General features: G+C 37.5%; 1 protein-coding gene across 4 annotated transcripts in view; it reads right to left on the bottom strand.

Annotated features, from left to right (window-relative positions):
• rbbp8l (retinoblastoma binding protein 8-like) overlaps positions 1 to 18132 on the bottom strand; it is a 32463-nt gene that overhangs the window by 1374 nt on the left and 12957 nt on the right. For 2 of the 4 annotated variants that reach the window (XM_051097190.1, XM_051097189.1), the window contains 17 exons: positions 17932 to 18061; positions 16231 to 16343; positions 13911 to 14025; positions 11924 to 12083; positions 11247 to 11306; positions 10986 to 11090; positions 8238 to 8280; positions 8050 to 8145; positions 7866 to 7978; positions 7333 to 7408; positions 6915 to 7096; positions 6749 to 6801; positions 6577 to 6638; positions 3980 to 4685; positions 2721 to 2850; positions 2609 to 2643; positions 2406 to 2499 (listed from right to left, as the gene is read on the bottom strand). In XM_051097190.1, coding sequence (XP_050953147.1) covers positions 2406 to 2499; positions 2609 to 2643; positions 2721 to 2850; positions 3980 to 4685; positions 6577 to 6638; positions 6749 to 6801; positions 6915 to 7096; positions 7333 to 7408; positions 7866 to 7978; positions 8050 to 8145; positions 8238 to 8280; positions 10986 to 11052 — 1657 coding nt within the window. In that variant the 5' untranslated portion in view covers positions 11053 to 11090; positions 11247 to 11306; positions 11924 to 12083; ... (1 more) ...; positions 16231 to 16343; positions 17932 to 18061. Of the gene's footprint in view, positions 1 to 2405; positions 2500 to 2608; positions 2644 to 2720; positions 2851 to 3979; positions 4686 to 6576; positions 6639 to 6748; positions 6802 to 6914; positions 7097 to 7332; positions 7409 to 7865; positions 7979 to 8049; positions 8146 to 8237; positions 8281 to 10985; positions 11091 to 11246; positions 11307 to 11923; positions 12084 to 13910; positions 14714 to 16230; positions 16344 to 17931; positions 18062 to 18132 lie in introns of those variants that run through there. The other 2 variants (XM_051097191.1, XM_051097192.1) reach the window with 2 other exon arrangements.

The raw sequence follows: 18132 nt of genomic DNA, 5'->3' as shown, positions 1-18132 counted from the left end.
TCCGCACACAAATAAAGATATTTTTTTAGAGATGCACTGATTGCAATTTTCCTAGTGACCTGCCGATTCCATTTTTCTTTCCAATAATAACTATAATTGACAGCTTATACAAATAATACCGATACTTTTCTTTAACGCAACAATGTATTTTTAAAAATGCAATGCAAAAATACATGTTTGATGAAGCTGAGGTGTCATAAGTGCTTTTATACCAAAAAACTTTAAATGCATAAGTAAGATTAATGTTTTACATACCTTTTAAAGGAAAAGTTCACTTTTTTTTTTTGTTCCAGAACAAAAATTTGCAGATATTTACTCACCCCTTTGTCATCCAAGATGTTCATGTCTTTCTTTCTTTGGTCGTAAAGAAATTATGTTTTTTGAGGAAAACATTTCGGGATTTCTCCCCATACAATGGACTTCTATGGTGCCCGCAAGTTTGAACTTCTAAAATGCAGTTTCAATGCAGCCTCAAAGGGCTCTAAACAATCCCATTTAAGGAAAAAGGGTATTATCGAGCAAAATTTTCTAAAAAAAAAAAAAAAAAAAAAAAAACTTTATATACTTTTAACCTTAAATGCTCATCTTGTCTAGCTCTGCGTGAACTCTGTGTATTCCGGTTCAAGACAGTTAGGGTAAGTCAAAAAAATCCCATCTCATTTTCCATTTTCTCCTACATCGCTGCAGAAGTACCGACACAGTGTTTACATACCAAGTGAACATACCAAGAAGATCAAACGCCCTTTACAGAAAAAAAAAAAAGGTAAAACAGCAATATAGGACAATTTTGAAGTTGGAGAAGAAAATGAGATGGGAGTTTTTCCGACATGTCCTACTGTCTTGAACCGGAATACACAGAGTTGTCGCAGAGCTAACAAAGATGAGTATTTGAGGTTAAAAAGTATTTAAATTGTATTTTGTTTTAGAAAATGACTGATTGTTTTGCTAGATAAGACTTTTCCTTCCTCAGCTGGGATCGTTTAAAGCCCTAATTTCTTTACGACTGAGGAAAGAAAGACACAAACATCTTGGATGACAAGGGGTTGAGTAAATTATCTGTAAATTTTTGTTCTGGAAGTGAACTTCAAACATACAAATAAGAAATGTTGGGAAAAATTAAACAATACTTTTAAATATGAAACCAAACCACCAGTAGGTGGCGGCAAATGACTGTTTTAATGAGTGAGTCATTCAGTCCTTCATTCTACAGCTTCATTAAGATGACTGATTCATTTAGAAAGAGGCAAGTGACTGTCTTTTACGAATGGATTAGTGAATCAGTGACTTGTTCAAAAACATTCATTTGTGTTGCTCAGAGACACACAACAGTTCTGCTGTGGCTTTAACTGAATTTTTGTCAATGAAATTGAGGAAAAACAGTCAATATTGTGTTTAAAATCTAAGTCACTTTAAAACTACTTGTTTACTGAAGTACTATTGTATAAAATCAGCATGACTTTGCAATTGTGTTGATATTAGGGGAAACATTGTGCGATGTTGCTTACCTAAATCATATATTATTAATAATAATATAATATATATTATAGATTATTATTATAGATGAATTAAGAATTAATTAAATAATATATAATTAATAATTATACATTATTTGATTATATATTAATATAATATTAATAATAATATGCATATATTATTAATATCTTATTTTTTCTACTGTACTATGCATTTATAGGCTAACTTTCTGTGAGTGTTGTTGTGCTCATCTGTTCTGATTTCTGCATGAGTCTCTCTCACATACTCACTCAGGCTGAGCGAGCCTCCTCTGGCATGACATCAACGTCAAAACGATCATGCGGAAAACCAGCTAATTCTGGTCCCTGGCCGGTTGATCGGTGCATCTCACGCAACTGCCACGTTCAAGGCCCAGAAAGGAAGTAAGAACATCATTAAAATAGTCCATGTGACAGCAGTGGTGCAACTATAATGTTATGATGCTATGAGAATACTTTTTGTGCGGAAAGAAAACAAAAATAACTTTATTCAACAATTTATTCTCTTCCGTGTAAGTTGTGGTACTCTCATGAATGCACGTTGAAGACTGACAGAGAAGAAATTGTTGAATTAAATCTTTGTTTTCCTAGTGCACAGAAAGTATTTTTATTGCTTCATAAAATTAAGGTTGAACCACTAATGTCACATGGACTATTTTAATGATGTCCTTGTGACCTTTCTGGTCCTTGAACGTGTCAGTTGTGTTGCTGTCTGTGCAGGGTCAGAAAGCTCTTGGATTTCATCAAAAATATCTTAATTTGTGTTCCAAAGATGAAGGTCTTACGGGTTTGGAACGACATAAGGGTGAGTATTTAATGACAGAATGTTCTTTTTTTGTGTGTGAACTGTCCTTTTAAATAAATAAACTTAAAAAAAAAATAATAATTTCTTACCATCAGTATCCTGCCCAGGTCTTTTTCTGCTTACTTCGTGGTTATTGTTCTCCTTCTCCTCTTGTTCCATTGGTCTGCTTCCAGTATCAGACAGCTTCACCACCAACCACAACAAAGCAGAAGTTAGAACTGATCTCTTAAGATCAGAAAACTCAATTAAAGCTGTTTGAAATATGACAACATAAATTCAGTGCTAAGATTACCTGTCCTACTGATTTAAGGGACTCCACAACCACAACTGCAAGGCAAAACAGATGAATTAAACTTAGCACAATCTAATTAAACTTAAACCAACTCACAGGAGTGAAACTTTACCTGGTTGGAGGGAAATGGTTAGAGGTGGGATTTTCTTTTTCTCTGAGCTGACAGACATTTCAGCTGATGGAGATCTTTCAACTTCCTTAACTTCTTCCTGTTCCTTACATGTTTCCTGTCTTTCCTCCTGCTGTGTAACGTGAACCAAACATCACAGTCAATTTTATTTGCATACTCGTAAATACAAACACATACAGAGTTTGTTCCTAAAATGTATGAATTCATTCAGTGATCTGAGGTAAATCGTAACCATTTTGTACTAATTTCCCTAATAGCCCACGTACTTCTCTGAGATGTCTATTTGACGTCTGCATTTACATCCGCAAGACGTATTTTTTAGATTGTTTGCTCATCTGCAATACGTCTATAGGACGTTTCCTATCAGATGTCAAATAGACGTCTATTAGATGTCTTTAAGATGTTTATGATTTAGAATGTATGTAAAACTGACATCTTACAGACGTCTGCCAGATGTTTGTACACAGCAGATGCTTTCCAGATCAAGTGATCTTTAACAGAAATCTTGCAGACGTACATGTGCTATCTGGGTTGTTCTTTTGTTTTATTTAAATTGTGGCCACAGTTTAACTACATTAAAATGAAGGGATGAAATGATTTAACAGAACTGCATCTATTTGGCCACAATATCTATTGCCCAGGGATACATAAACAGGAACAGTGCAAAAACAAAGAAACATTAGTCTGAGCATGCAACAGTTAGTTTACAGTATACAATAGGTTAAAAGCAGAGTTTCATAAACAAGAAGTTGAGAAAGTGACATTTTAAAAACAATATAATCAGTATTTGTTGCTATTCTTGCAAAAATAGTTTTAAACAAAGATGAAGCAGAACCTTTTTGTGTCAAAGAGCAATATGCTTGATCAAAACTTTGCAATATCCTGTTCTAGCCAGTTAAAAAAGCTTTTCTTTAGCAGTTAGCACTTTGCTAAGCTGGTAGGCTATGACGGAAGACAGACAAAGCAAAGGGAAGTTTTATTTTTGTAGTCTAGGTGAGCATTTGTTAACCAGGCTAGCTATATTCTAAGCTGGCAGCTAGCTAAGCAGTTAGCTTGCAAAGCAAATACTAAAACTGTTACGAAAGAAAATAAATGTTTAACTTGACAATTCTTGGCTTTATTAATCTAACATTTTACTACTGGTAATGTAATATTTTACTATAATACTTTCTCTTCAGGCATACACTCGTAAAAACTGTCTCAAACAGAGTAATTTATTTCTACATCTTTTTGAAGTTTACCTGTGTATTATTGTCTGCCGTCTGCTGATCACTCTGAGGGCTTGATGGGCATTGAGATGAGGATGAAAGTGTAGCAGGTGGTGAGGAAGATGAAGATGATGATGTATCACTCTGTGAGTGTGTTGTCTCTCTCTCTCTGCTTTTTGAACGTCCCGTCTCAGACAGGTCTAACGGTGCATCTTCTTCATCCTCTCTCAGATTCTCACCAAAAATCCTCTCTTGCTGCGCTGCTGAGACTCTCCACTGGGGCGGCGCTGTAACGGCTTCTGTCACTCTCTTTTCTCTACTCTCTGTATGCTCTGACATGTGTCTTCGTGACCAGGGCCGCAGGCCGCTAGGTGTTGGGCCACGTATGCGAGACTGGTGGCCGCTGCTTGGTGGGATGGGTTTAGGGAAACGCAGTATGTTCGAGCTAGGAATTGGGCTCTGGCTTGGGTGAACCGCTATGCTGCTACCAACACCAGAGCTGGCCGCTGCTACTGTTACCCAGTCAGTAGATTCTGAAAGCGACCATGGGATGGATAGGCGACCGGTCTTGATCGGAAGTGGCCGGAAGGGGACGGGGGCGTGGATTTGTTGCCAGTTGCTACGTTCCTCAGAGGGGACAGAAGAAAAAATAGGACTGTTCTTCAGTAGACTAAGAGGAGATGGAAGAGAAGGAGACAAAGGGGAATGTCTGTGTTCAACCGAATCCACGCTGGAAGATCTGTGGACACATGAGGAGAATCTTAACAACAATCTTAACAACTCAGGCTCATGAAAATACGTGCTTCTGTATACTCCGTTATTATGTATCTCACTGCACGTTTCGAAGCAGTTTCAAAGTAAAATGTTTAGAGAGTGGTGTTACAACACGTTCAAGTCGGCACGCTAGCCTAGTGGGCAGTGCGCCGACATACATCGCCGTTGCGCTAAGGGCGTCCCGTGTCTGAATCCCGACTCGAGGACCTTTCCCGCTCCCACCCCCTATCTCTCTCCCACTTTGCTTCCTGTCCATTCTGATCTGTCCTCTCATAATAAAGGCTAAAAATGCCAAGAATATATCTTTAAAAAAAAAAGTGGTACGTTTTTATTACGTTGGTAGAGGCACGTATTGCTGCGTTTTTATTACGCTGTTTGAGGTACGTATTCAGAATTCAAATATCCAGGGAGTGTCGCTACAGGTTAATGCTTTATCATGTTGGAAATATCCCCTACATCAAACCAATCTCTAAACCTACCTGATAGTGTTAACAAATGCAAAAGGGATATATAATGCATTTGTTGATGCGTCCGTGCTATTTCAACTTCCTTAAGCGGATTTGAGTTGTTATGTCGAGCTGAAGTTTTACAGGGTTCGTACCAGAGCTCTTTATCACTTAAGTGCAATGCCATATCGCGTGAGCTACCGAGCAAACCTACTGAATTAGAAAACTCATGCATATGAAGCTGTGACAACAACTTTTAAAAGTAGCAGTTTTCAAACCACGCAGGATGTAAAAATTGTTTTGAAGTCATAACATAATATTCAGTGATTGTGTGATAATATTATAAGTAACTGTGTGAGAATTTTATGAATCAAAACTCTGTACCTGTAAATTATACAATTATTTGTCTGCAAAAGCTGTCAGAGTTTAACTGCCTCTAGTGTTCATTTCAACTGGAAACTGCAGTGATTTGTATGTGAGCCTATGTTGAATCTTAAAGAGAACCCTTGATATTACGACTTGTATGGCTTAATATAATGTAAATGTCTCTTACTGAAATATGTAGTAGAAAACCCATTAAAGATTTATGTTATTTAAAAAAAAAAATCTGCATCGTTTTATAAATTATTTGGACTATGGGGGGTGCCATTATTTCAGTGACATTAAACGGTTGCATTTGATGAGCTGCTGGCACTATCTGTTGTTATTTTAACCGCAGCTACTGAAAGAGCTTACAAACAGCAGAGACAAGAAATACTACATGCCATCCTGGCAGGATGTAAACATGTTGACGTTTGTCATGATGCCGCAGCCACTGAAGGAGTTTTCAGAATGGATTTCACTCGATATCCAGGGGCGCTTAGACACCTTGTAAGGAAAAATTGGCAGTACAGCATTTGGTTTAAAGCTACGCTTATACCCACTGCCACCTGTAAGCTCTTTCAGTAGCTGTGGTCTACTAAAAGTGGAAAGAACAAAGCTGCAGGTCTTTTAGGAAGTTTTATTCATCCACAGGCATCTTCCTATTCTTTTCACCTCTTCTTATCGCTAGAAATGCTAGACTTCCATCGCTTCTCTTGTTGCCCTTTGACTGAAAATTACCAAAAGCCGCACCATGTGACATCATATCCATATTTTATTTTCAGTTGTGTTGCAGTAAAAATAGCAACAGGTAGCGGCAGTAGCTCACCAAGTGCAACCTTTCATGTCATCAAAATAATGACACTCCCCATAGTCCAAAATATGTATAAAACAATGAATTTTTTAAATAACGTAAAATCTTTAATGGGTTTTCCACTATATATTTCAGTAAAAGACATAGTTTACATTATATTAAGCTATACAAGTCTTAAAATGTGGGGCTCTGTTTAATTTGCTTTCCAGTGTCAGTGGATCTGTTTTGGATCTCACCTTCTTTCAGTACAGAGGTCCGTGCCCCATCTTGAAGTAGGCAACATTGGCTTATTTGATTCCTGAAAGAGACAAACACAAATTTCAGCAACCAGTGAGACACAAGGGAATATAAAAAACAAGATTTACTATAAAACAACCACTTTAAAAGAGCAAAAACAATATTGCTTACAAATGAAAACACCCTGCCCCAGCTTTGCATAAGTTTGTGTTCAGAAGCTTTTTCTGTTCAGAATAAAAAACATTGAAGATGTTTTCATCAGATGTGAACAAGATACGATCAGTACATTCAGTAGTAGGAATCTCATGGCTTATCAGAAATTTCTGCCCTAACTCACCCAGGTCAGTTGGGCTGTTGTCTGTTTCACGTTTGACAGTCGCTGCAGGTACAGTGGTGTCCCCTGGTGGAGGCTGGCTGGACTTTAGTCCTGAGGCCAGTAAAGTCACAGCAGCCACTGCTGTGTCAGGTGACACCTTAACCTCTGGGGTGATCGCGTTCTCTGAATGACCATTCTGCCGACTGAAGGTGAAGCAAGGAGTATTTACACATGACTAATATATATAACATATTGTACTATTCTGTTAAACTGGCCCAAACCACAAGTGACCAGCAATGGGTGAAAGATATTTTACCAAATTTGGTGCAGACAACAGTATGCTGTCTAGTGTTGCATGGCTACAGCCACAGTAAATAATAACCTGCCACTATGCGAACTTGCGCATGAAAAACAACAGGAAATACGTGCACAAACTCACTTTGATGGATCGCTCAAGCTCTTGAGCTCCTCTCTCAGTCTGTCATTTTCTTTCTTTAGTGCATTCATCTCGCTCACTGCAGCAATGAAAAGGAACATTATTCATATAATCCACTGTGACCTTTTTTATTTAATTAATGATATTTCAAAAGAAAACTGGCTTTTTTGTAAAATGAATAAACATGGTCAACGCCAGAATATTTCTTTTTCATATCCACTTTATTTTTCCCATAAGGGTGGGTGTGGTCATTTGTAAATGTTATGGGTGTGGCTTCCAGTCTCATTCGCATCCAACTATTTTTAGCTGTACAAAACATCTTATTTTGCTGCTCGATACAGGAAATTGATGTGTCTTACCATATAATTTTAATGTATTATCTTAATTATGAAGACTTATGAACATTTTTACTATTTACTGCATGTTGTTATTTTCCTCATTATTTCTCTGTGTCTGCTAACAAACTGGAAGTCTCGCCAACAGGCTTACTTCTCCATTAAAGAATAAGGTGGATAAAGGCTCTATTTATAGCTCACCCAGTAAAGAGATGTGCTGCAGACTCTGGAGCTGAGAGTTTTCATATTCCTGTTGTCTTTTTTTAGCCACGTCCTGAGTGACTGTACACCTGTCACACAACCCGGCCCGCAACCTGGGGATCGACAGACACATCCAGTGTGGGCAAAGGTACGCGAGATTAAATTTTAAAACTGACACACACACCTGTTCTCCAGCTGTTTGATGTTCTCAGTAAGAATCCGCTGTTGTTCTTTCATCTGCTGGTTCCTGCCGTAAAGTTCTTCTATGCGCTTTGAATCGCTACAACAGAATGCACGTAAACCATTATTGATGTGGATGTCAAATTTGATGTCAGTCAATTTTAGCTTGAAAAATATGATATTCACACTCACATATTCTTCTTATTTGTCAGCTCCAGTACTTTCTCTTGCCAACCTGTAGAGAGAGGGAAAAACACATAATGAATCTGGACAAGCACTAGATGGCAGATATGAATGCATTCCAAATCTAAAAATGAAAATTTGCATAAAATGTACTCACTTTTAGGATATCCAAGATGTTATCGTAATAGAATGTAATAGAAATTTAGCATTACATCACTTGCTCACCAACAGATCCACTGCAGTGAATGGGTGCCGTCAGAATAGAAGCCCAAACAGCTAATAAAAACCTCACTATGATCACAAGTAATCCACACAACTGTGTTAGTCTATCAATTAACATCCTGTGAAGCGGAAATCTGCATGTTTGTAAGAAACAAATCCATCATTCAGGCATTTTAACTTTAAAAATTCACTTCTGGGCCAAATATACCTCTAGAGAAAAAGTCCTCTGTTGTCCTCTCACATCAAAATTCATCTACATATATGACCTTGGACAATAAAACCAGTCTTAAGTAGCATGGGTATATTTGTAGCAATAGCCAAAAAAAATACATTGTTTGGGTCAAAATGATCATTGTTTCTTTTAAGCCAAAAAGCAACAGGATATTAAGTAAAGATTATGATCCATGAAGATATTTTGTCAATTATTTTTTGATTAGTAATATGCATTGCTACGAACTTCATTTGGATAACTTAAATTTTTTTGCACCCTCAGATTTTCAAATAGTTGTATTTCAGCCAAATATTGTCCTATCCTAACAAACCATACATCAATGAAAAGCAATGAAATCTCAGTTTCAGAAAAATTACCCTTATGACTGGTTTTATGATCCAGGGTCACATATTTGTTTTGAACTGTTTTCTTAAAGGAGAACTCCATTTCCAGAACAACAATTTACAAATAATTTATTCACCCCCTTGTCATCCAAGATGTTCATGTCTTTCTTTCTTCAGTCATAAAAAAGGAAAGCATTTCAGCATTTTTCTCCATATAATGGACTGATATGATGCCCCGATTTTGAACTTCCAAAATGCAGTTTAAATGCGGCTTCAAACGATCCCAAATGCGGTTGTAAATGATCCCAGCTGAGAAAGAAGGGTCTTATCTAGCGTAACGATCGGTTATTTTAATAAAAATAATACAATTTATATACTTGTTAATGCCAAACACTCGTCTTGTCTTACTCTGCCTGAACTGTTTTTGTTCCGGTTCATGACCGTTAAGCTATGTCGAGAAACTCCCATCTCATGTTCTCCCTCAACTTTGAAAACATCCTATATCACTTTTTACCTTTTTTATTAAGGGTGTTTGATCTTTGCATGTTCACTTTGCAAAGACTGGGTCTGTACTTCTGCAGTGATGTAGGATGATTTTGAAATGATTTTTGAAGTTGAGAGAGAAAATACGATCCAGGTTTTTCGACATACCCTAACTGTCTTGAGTCAGAATACACAGAGTTCAGGGAGAGAAAGGCAAGATGAGCGTTTGAGATTAAAAAGTATTTAAATTGTATTATTTTTATTATAATATCCGATCGTTTTGCTAGATAAGACCCTTGTTCCTCGGCTGGGATCGTTTACAACCGCATTTGGGATCGTTTGAATCCGCATTTAAACTGCATTTTGGAAGTTCAAAATCGGGGCACCATATCAGTCCATTATATGGAGAAAAATCCTGAAATGTTTTCCTCAAAAAACTATTTCTGAAGAAAGAAAGACATGAACATCTTGGATGACAAGGGGGTGAGTACATTATATGTGAATCTTTGTTTTGGAAGTGGACTTCTCCTTTAATAACAGATTTATTAGATTTATTAGAAACACACAGCTTTTCACAAGCTGTTAACTGATAGACTGGAGTTGTGTGGATTATTGTGATGTTTTATTCAGCTGTTTGGACCTATGACGTCACCCATTCACTGCAGAGGATCCACTGATGAGCAAGTGATGAAATGCAAAATTTCAAATGCTAAACAAACTCATCTACATCTTGGAATGCCTACTGTTGAGTAAAATTTCATCTTTTTTTGGTGAACGATTCCTTTAAATATCATGCTCAGGCATTAATGTGATTCACAATGTAATTCCGTTGTGTTGAATTCACCCCACCTTTATTAATTAATCAATATTCTTTTGTGTTCAGAAAGAAAGACACAAAAGAAAAAAAAAGGATGTCAAAATAGTTTGTAATGACATGATGGTGAATAAACAATGTCAGATTCATACTAAACAATGTTGCTGTGAGCTCACAGTATTTAATAACAGCATGAATAAATTGTGTTATTTATTGTTTTGCTGATTTTATTTATGCAGTTATCACTGTTGTTATCATCACTGTTAAAGTGCATTGACATTAGCAAGATTTTGCAGGCGAACAAGTTTCATTTGTCAATTTCACGTGACCAACTTAACCATGAGAAAAATCTGCATGGGGAATTTTTTTGCCCATGAACGAAACTCCTGACCATGCAGATTCCTAATTGAAATGACTACATTTTGTCTGCAAAATTTCAGCAGGCAACAGTAAATGTGACCTCACTTCTAGCTGTTTTTACTGTCGATTGTCACTGTGACTGAGAGTTTGTGAAATTGTCTATGTGCATCTATATTAAACCACTTCACTTGATATCTTTGGAAAAGATGGCAGAGTTTTTGATCTTATTTTGTTTCAGCAATACAGATATAGTCATGCATGCCTTGGTGAAATCTCAGTCAAGAATGCTCAAGACAAAAAAAATAAAAATAAATAAAAGTTACCCTCTAACTCATGCTCATGGACCTCCCGCAGTTTCTGCAGGAGTTCAGGAAAGCTTTCCACAGCCATGCTGGTGTTCCTGCACACCTGCTTCTTCACTCGTCTTCCTGCGAATAAGGATAGAAAGAAAAATTAAGGAAAAGCATAATTAGGGTACAACTGGTGGCAGTTCATGTTTTGCCGTTGCCCTTGCTTAACCTGCTAAAATATGAGCTTAAATTTCTACACTCATATATACCAAGGCTATTAAAACCCGGTCTTACCAAACTGGTTCTGCAAGATGTGCACCGCAGGCCTAACTTTATTTGTGTATGCACGTATGCCTGAGTGAAAAAGAGAGAGTAGGAGAGTAAGAAATAAGGAGAGACGGCATTACCACGATGTGTGTGTGTGTGTGTGTATGTGTGTGTGTGTGTATGCTAGGCATTTAAAAACAAACAGGATCAGGAAGTTTATTTATAACCCTTGTAATGTGCAGACGACTTATAAATGAGTTTCAATTCAACAAGTACTAGACTAACATCTAAATATGACAATGTTCAGCTTATCTTCCCTGACCTGTGCTATCTACAAATGTCCACTCCTTGGCTCATAAATGACTGCCTTAAAAATTCTTACCAGAGCACAGGAAATAAATTCCTGATGATCTCTATGGCTGATGTAAAGGCCTAGTCACCTATGTTTAAATGACTAAAATGCACTGAAATGTAAATATATATTTTATAAAGTTAAGATCAAAAGTATACATCCCCTCTTCAGAATCATTAAAAATGTTAATTATTTTACCAAAATAAGAGCGATCATACAAATTGCATGTTATTGTTTAATTAGTACTGACCTGAATAAGATATTTCACATAAAAGATGTTTACATATAGTCCACAAGAGAAAATAATAGTTGAATTTATAAAAATGGTTTAAAGGTTTAAAGGTTTACATACACTTGATTCTTAATACTGTGTTGTTACTTGAATGCTGTGTTTTTTTGTTTAGTGATAGTTGTTCATGAGTCCCTTGTTTGTCCCTGCTGTTCTTCAGAAAAATCCTTCAGGTCCCACAAAATTCTTTGGTTTTCCAGCATTTTTGTGTATTCTGTGGCCTCTGAAGGGTAGAAAAAAAAAAAAAAAAAAAAAGATATTTAGAAAAAATAAGAAAAATGTACACATCATTCGTTTCAAAAGTTTTCACCCCTTTGCTTTAAATGCATGATTTTATGCTTCTGGAGCATCAGTGAGCGTTTTAACCTTCTGTAATAGCTGTATATGAGTGTGAAAAGATGGATATCAAAATCATACAGTCATTGTTGGAAAGGGTTTAAATACACAAAAATGCTGAAAAACCAAAGAATGTGTGGGACCTGAAGGATTTTTCTGAAAGAACAGCAGGCAGTTTAACTGTTCTGGACAAACAAGGGACTCATGAACAACTACCACTAAGCCAAAAAAAAAACACAACTGCAAATCAGCAAATCAGCATATCTGAATCATAAGAATCATGTAACACCGAACACCAGAGTAATGGCTGCTAAAAATTCAGCCTTGGCGCTATAAATTATGCCAGATACAAGCGTGGGAGTGCATAACTTCTCTTAAAACTGACTGGACACAAACACACTCTGCAAGAGTTAAATGCAAAGCGGGAATTGTGCTGCAAATCGGCACTGAAACATCTGAATACATTATAATGACTCATTATGGTTTTTAACCCCATCTGCATAACTTCTGCCTGTAAAGATACAGTATGTCGCTGAGGGCTCACAGGAGGGTGCGGTTACCACTCCCCCCCCCTCCTTCCCCCATACAGTCTTTTTTGCATTTTGATCTGAGTGATTTTCGCCTGCTCCTTCACTCTCTCTGCATGTCGGGATATGTTAGATAACAGTTTTGAACGTTACAGCAGCGGGAGCAAGAGGGAACCTGTCTCTCAGAGCTGCAAACTTCACTTTTCACACACATTGACACACAAACACACACACACACAAACTAATGTTTAAAACCCACCTCTTTGAGCTGACTTTGCATAAATGATTACTAACAATTTAGAATATCCCTGTACAGATTTACCATATAAACAGGTGTCAACCATCATATCTGACCTACGACTTTCAGTGACCTTGACATTTGGGGTCAGGGGTCATTCATGGTGTCACTACATCACATATATTGCATACTGTAATTGATCTAAAACATAAAATCAGTCAGTTAGTCAACAGGATGTACAGGCGGAGTCTTTAAGCAGGCCTAGGGCATAATAACATTATTAATATACATGAGAAAGTATGCTTCTAAGATGTATTGGTGGATCAGGTCTGACATTACGCAATATCTGCCTATGGTTTTACTAGGGTTTTTTTTTTTTTTGGCAGCTGATGGTTGTTTGTGCTTTACATGTTTCAGTTTACTACTTAGTATATTACCAAGGGCAGGACAATTAAAATATGAGAGAGAGAGAAATGTAAGCGAGTGAGTGAGCGAGTGAGAAAGAGAGAGAGAGAGGAAGTTGCAAACAAATATTAAACTTTGTGAACATGTACTGAGTTTAAAGGACTTAATCTTCTTAGTATTCAATTATTACTTTCAAATAGTTTTTTTTTTTTTTTTTAATTATTCCATTTATCAGAAAAAAGAAACGTTTAAACCTGTGATTATTAAATTAATATTCTTAATATTCTAAATTAATATGAAAAGATAAACTCAGTAAACCAAAATCTGGATTGATTAAAATGCAAAACTATGACCAGATGAATCTATCTCAAGTCACCCCACCCAACTAACATAGCATGAATAATAAGTGATTGTGTTTCTGTAAATATGGCATGTTGCGTTATTGATGACTGATCACTTCATGCAATAGCTCAGTAAATAAATACCAAGTCACATGACATCTGGTCAATAGAGTGTATTCAGGTGAAACGAACAGTTCACTCACCCCGTGCCACCTTGTGGACGTCAATCACGTCACCTGCCAATCACGCGATGCCGTCGGTCTCCTCGTCACGCCGGTGTCATCTGGAGCCCCCCGGAGAGCCACGTTGGATTGTAAACTAATGGGAATGAGAACGAAATAGAGAGGAAAGGTAAAGAAGAGTGTTACATACGCCCTGCGATCCTCTCCTCCTCCTCCTCCTCTCCAAGCAGCCCCTCCTTCTCCTCCCCACTGACGAGGAGAACAGGTTTGAGCAGTTCCTCGCCGCGGCACACAAACACCAGTTCTCCCCTGGATAAACCGGTCCTGCTGAAATCCCACTAAACCTGCCCGGCCACAAAGAAAAAAAAATTCTCTGTAGGATATAGAGAACCTTTAGACACACAAAGCCGCTTTATTCTGCTTTGATTTGCTCTTTTAATCTCAGGGAACCAAAGATGCATTTATTCAACTTTGTTGCTGTAACATGGAACATTTATTAGCATTTATATACTATATATACAGCCTGGTGAGGGAAATTTGTCTTTTTAAAACCATATTTTACGATAATAATCATCATGCTGAATGATCTGTATCAAGTCAGATGTCACCTTGCAAAAACTAGGCCATCAAAATGACAGTCTTGAAGCAGGATTAGAGGTTCCTCAGATTGCCACACCTCCAGAACACCTGAGAACCTTCTGACAAGGTGACTAATGTGCACCCATAGTAAAATGACCAATGGTTTTACTAAAGGAACTATTGTAAAAACAATGATTTTTGGTGTAAATGCAAAACAAATACATTAAACTATGGTTTTACTACAGCAAAATCATATTAACCAGATATTTATAGTGGTTTACTGCAGTAACCATCATTAAATTATGGTATTTGTACTAAAAACATAGTAATAATAAAGGAAAAACAAGGCTAAATTAAAAACCTTGGATAATTTGTGGAATGTGAACCATAGTTCCAATCAACAACCAATAGTCAGAGCCAAGTCTCTGTTCACATTTTTCTACATTTAAAACTATTTAACTCACATGTGTCACAATACAACGAGTACTGTTCTTTGTGTCTTTGAACCATCCTTTCTGATGCGGTTACTGATAGAACCACTGACAGGAAGTAGAGGTCTTGCAGAAACCTATGGGTTCTTCAGAGAACCTTTTGAAAGGGTTTCTCTGTTATTTAGCCATAAATAATCCTGTCAATGTGATGTTGATGACAAATGCTTCACATTTCGTATATACAATGGAGATCAAAATTAGTGACCAACCTGCAATTTCCTACAATTTAAGGTCACTGCTTAGTCCTATTTGAAGTTATTCTAACAAGAGTAGAACGGCAGCTTTTTTTTTAAAGGGGTCATCGGATGCCCATTTTCCACAAATTGATGTGATTCTTTAGGGTCTTAATTAGAAGTCTATAACATACTTTGGTTAAAATTTCTCAGTGGTAGTGTAAAAAAAAAAAAAAAAAGAGTTTTACCTTGTCAAAATCAGCCCTTTTTAGAGCGAGCCGTTCTGTTGCATGTTCCTTTAAATGCTAATGAGCTCTGCTCACCCCGCCCCTCTCTTCTGTGGGGTGACGAGCCATAATGTTTATTTTAGTCGCAAAACTTTGGCACATTATTAAGACAGGCTATTTGCAAAGATCCATAAAAACCCTTATACTCACTTCTGCTGTAGGTGAAGCTGGATCATGAATTATTTGCATGAACATAGATGAATTTATGTAAATTGCCGGGCACATTTCCTTCAAAAATGAAAGTAACGTTAATCCTCTCTGTCTTCAGCAGCTCAGATGGTGGGAGTAAATGATGACTGCTATGTTCATTATTACATCCAACAACATAACACCTGAATGCTCAATCGGAGACATTCTTGTCTTTCCTTGCACCGGAGTCGACAAAATGGAGGTTGGACTGTTCTCAGCACACTCAGCTCATTTAGGGCAGGTCTAAGGTAAGACGGTCATGTCAATCAACTATCATTGTAGCGGCCTTGGTCGGTGTGACGTCACACCAGCAAGAAGCTGAGAATGGCCTGATTTGAAAAAGGGGTTATTTTTTATAAAGATTAAAAAAAATACCATCAGGTGGATTTTTATCATTATAGGGTGGTTGTGTACACACACTGCCAACACACATTTATGTTAAAACAACATGTAAAAGTGAGTTTTGCATCCGATGACCTCTTTAAGCATATTTCATAAATTAACTGTATTCTGATGCACAGTATAAAAAAAACTTAAATGAGATATTTGAAAAGAACTTTAATTAAAATTAGAGAACACTTACAGAGACCTCCAAATTATTGGTGTTAATTATCTGACAAACCATATTTAACTGGTAGCAATCCTCCAATTTTCACTGAGATAACAAGATGACGGGCCGCTCTAAGGTGACTGAAACTCTGCGACAGGAGGTTGTCCAGATGACCCTTTCAGCCACTGCAAGAGAAGCTGGTCATTCCAAATCTGTGATTTTTCAAATATTGCATATATGGTTTACAAAGACACTAATTCAATTAAAGGGTTAGTTCACCCAAAAATTAAAATTAGCCCATTATTTACTCACCATCCATGCATCCTGGGTGTATATGATTTCCTTCTTTCAGACGAATGCAATCGGAGTAATATTTAACATTGTTCTGGTTCCTTTAAGCTTTATAATGCAATGGGTGGGTGTTTCTCTTCATCAGTCCAAAACAAGTCCAATAAAGTGCATCCATCCATAATAAAAAGTGCCTCACACAATTCCATGGGGGGGGATTAAAGGCCCCCATAGCGAATCGATGTATTTTCGTAAGATAAATATTCATATTTAAAACATAATAATCACTTTAATCTAGCTTGCACTCACTGTTGTACACGGAGGCAGCTCCAGGCAGCTGATGTATGTTGGCGTGCGCATGCGCTGGTGTATCAAGGAAAACCAACGTTTGTTTAAAGGAGCAAAAGGAAGCAAAGTTTCCTGACTTCAGCAAAGGAAAACCTAGTCTCAGCCTCAGACATCGCCCACAGACCGTTGGCTGAACTTCTGATGCGTACGGCACACACCTGGAAACACTTCAGGAGTTTCAAAGTCGTCATCAGATTGGTTAGACTATACAAGATTTCCAGGAGATGCGTCGTGTTTTTTAACAGTCCGTCTGGCAACAAAAATGCCTTGGCACCAAACACCCTCATGAAAGAAGAAAGCTGTCATGTTTAAAACTGACAACAAGCGCTTAAACAACAAGGATCAACTAAGCGCTGGATGTTCAAAAGTATGTGAAAAATTTAAAGTTTGCGGCATAGAATCTTTAAAATAAGTCAGAGAGTTTTACACACCGGTCTGTTACTGTGGCGACATATCCACACCCCTAAACATGACACGGCACAAAACTAAACGTGATTGGTTGCTTTACCTGTTATTTCATATGGCCTCTTGGGTGGGCCTTGGCCATTCAAAGCTCCCAAGGTTCCTAGATGTTCTGCTGTAAGTCTGAAGGTCTCGCTACGTGAGACTAAGGAAAACCTCCTCTTGGCTTATATCAAAATACTCCAACATTTTTCCTTACAAATCCTCATTTTGTACTTCTAATTCGTGACTGTTGGTTTGTTTAGATCTCTCCACTGCATGTCCGCGTTCATCACTTCTGAGCAGCGCATGCGCAACGCCAACGTCATACATCATCCACCAGGAGCTGCTTCCTTGTACAACTGTAAGCGCAAGCTACAGAAAAAGGGATTATGTTTTAAATATGGATTTTTTTCTTACAAAAATTCATTGATTCACTACAGAAGGCCTTTATTCACCCCCCGGAGCCGTGTGAGGCACTTTTTGTTATGGATGGATGCACTTGGACTGATGAAGAGACCCGCTGCATTATAAAGCTTGAGGGAGCAAGAACAATTTTTAATATAACTCCGATCGCATTCATCTGAAAGAAGGAAGTCATATACACCTAGGATGCCTTGAGGATGACCAAAAAGGCTGGGCGTCAAAATAAGACAAATGCACAAGAAGACAGGATCAAAATTAGAGAACACTTACAGAGACCCGTCGGTGCCAATAGCCTTGTGGGCAGTGCGCTGACATATGGTGCCGTTATGCCTCGGGTGTCCCCATTCCCGCCTCGTGGACTTTCCCGATCCCACTCACTTCCTGTCTCATCTTCACTGTCCTGTCAAAGTAAAATGAAAAAAGGCAAAAAAAAAAAAAAAAAAAAACACTTACAAAGAACTCCAAGTTATT

This window comes from Labeo rohita, chromosome 23, assembly GCF_022985175.1.
Source record: "Labeo rohita strain BAU-BD-2019 chromosome 23, IGBB_LRoh.1.0, whole genome shotgun sequence".
NCBI classification, from domain to species: domain Eukaryota; kingdom Metazoa; phylum Chordata; class Actinopteri; order Cypriniformes; family Cyprinidae; genus Labeo; species Labeo rohita.
This window is presented reverse-complemented; position numbering and strand designations above follow the sequence as displayed.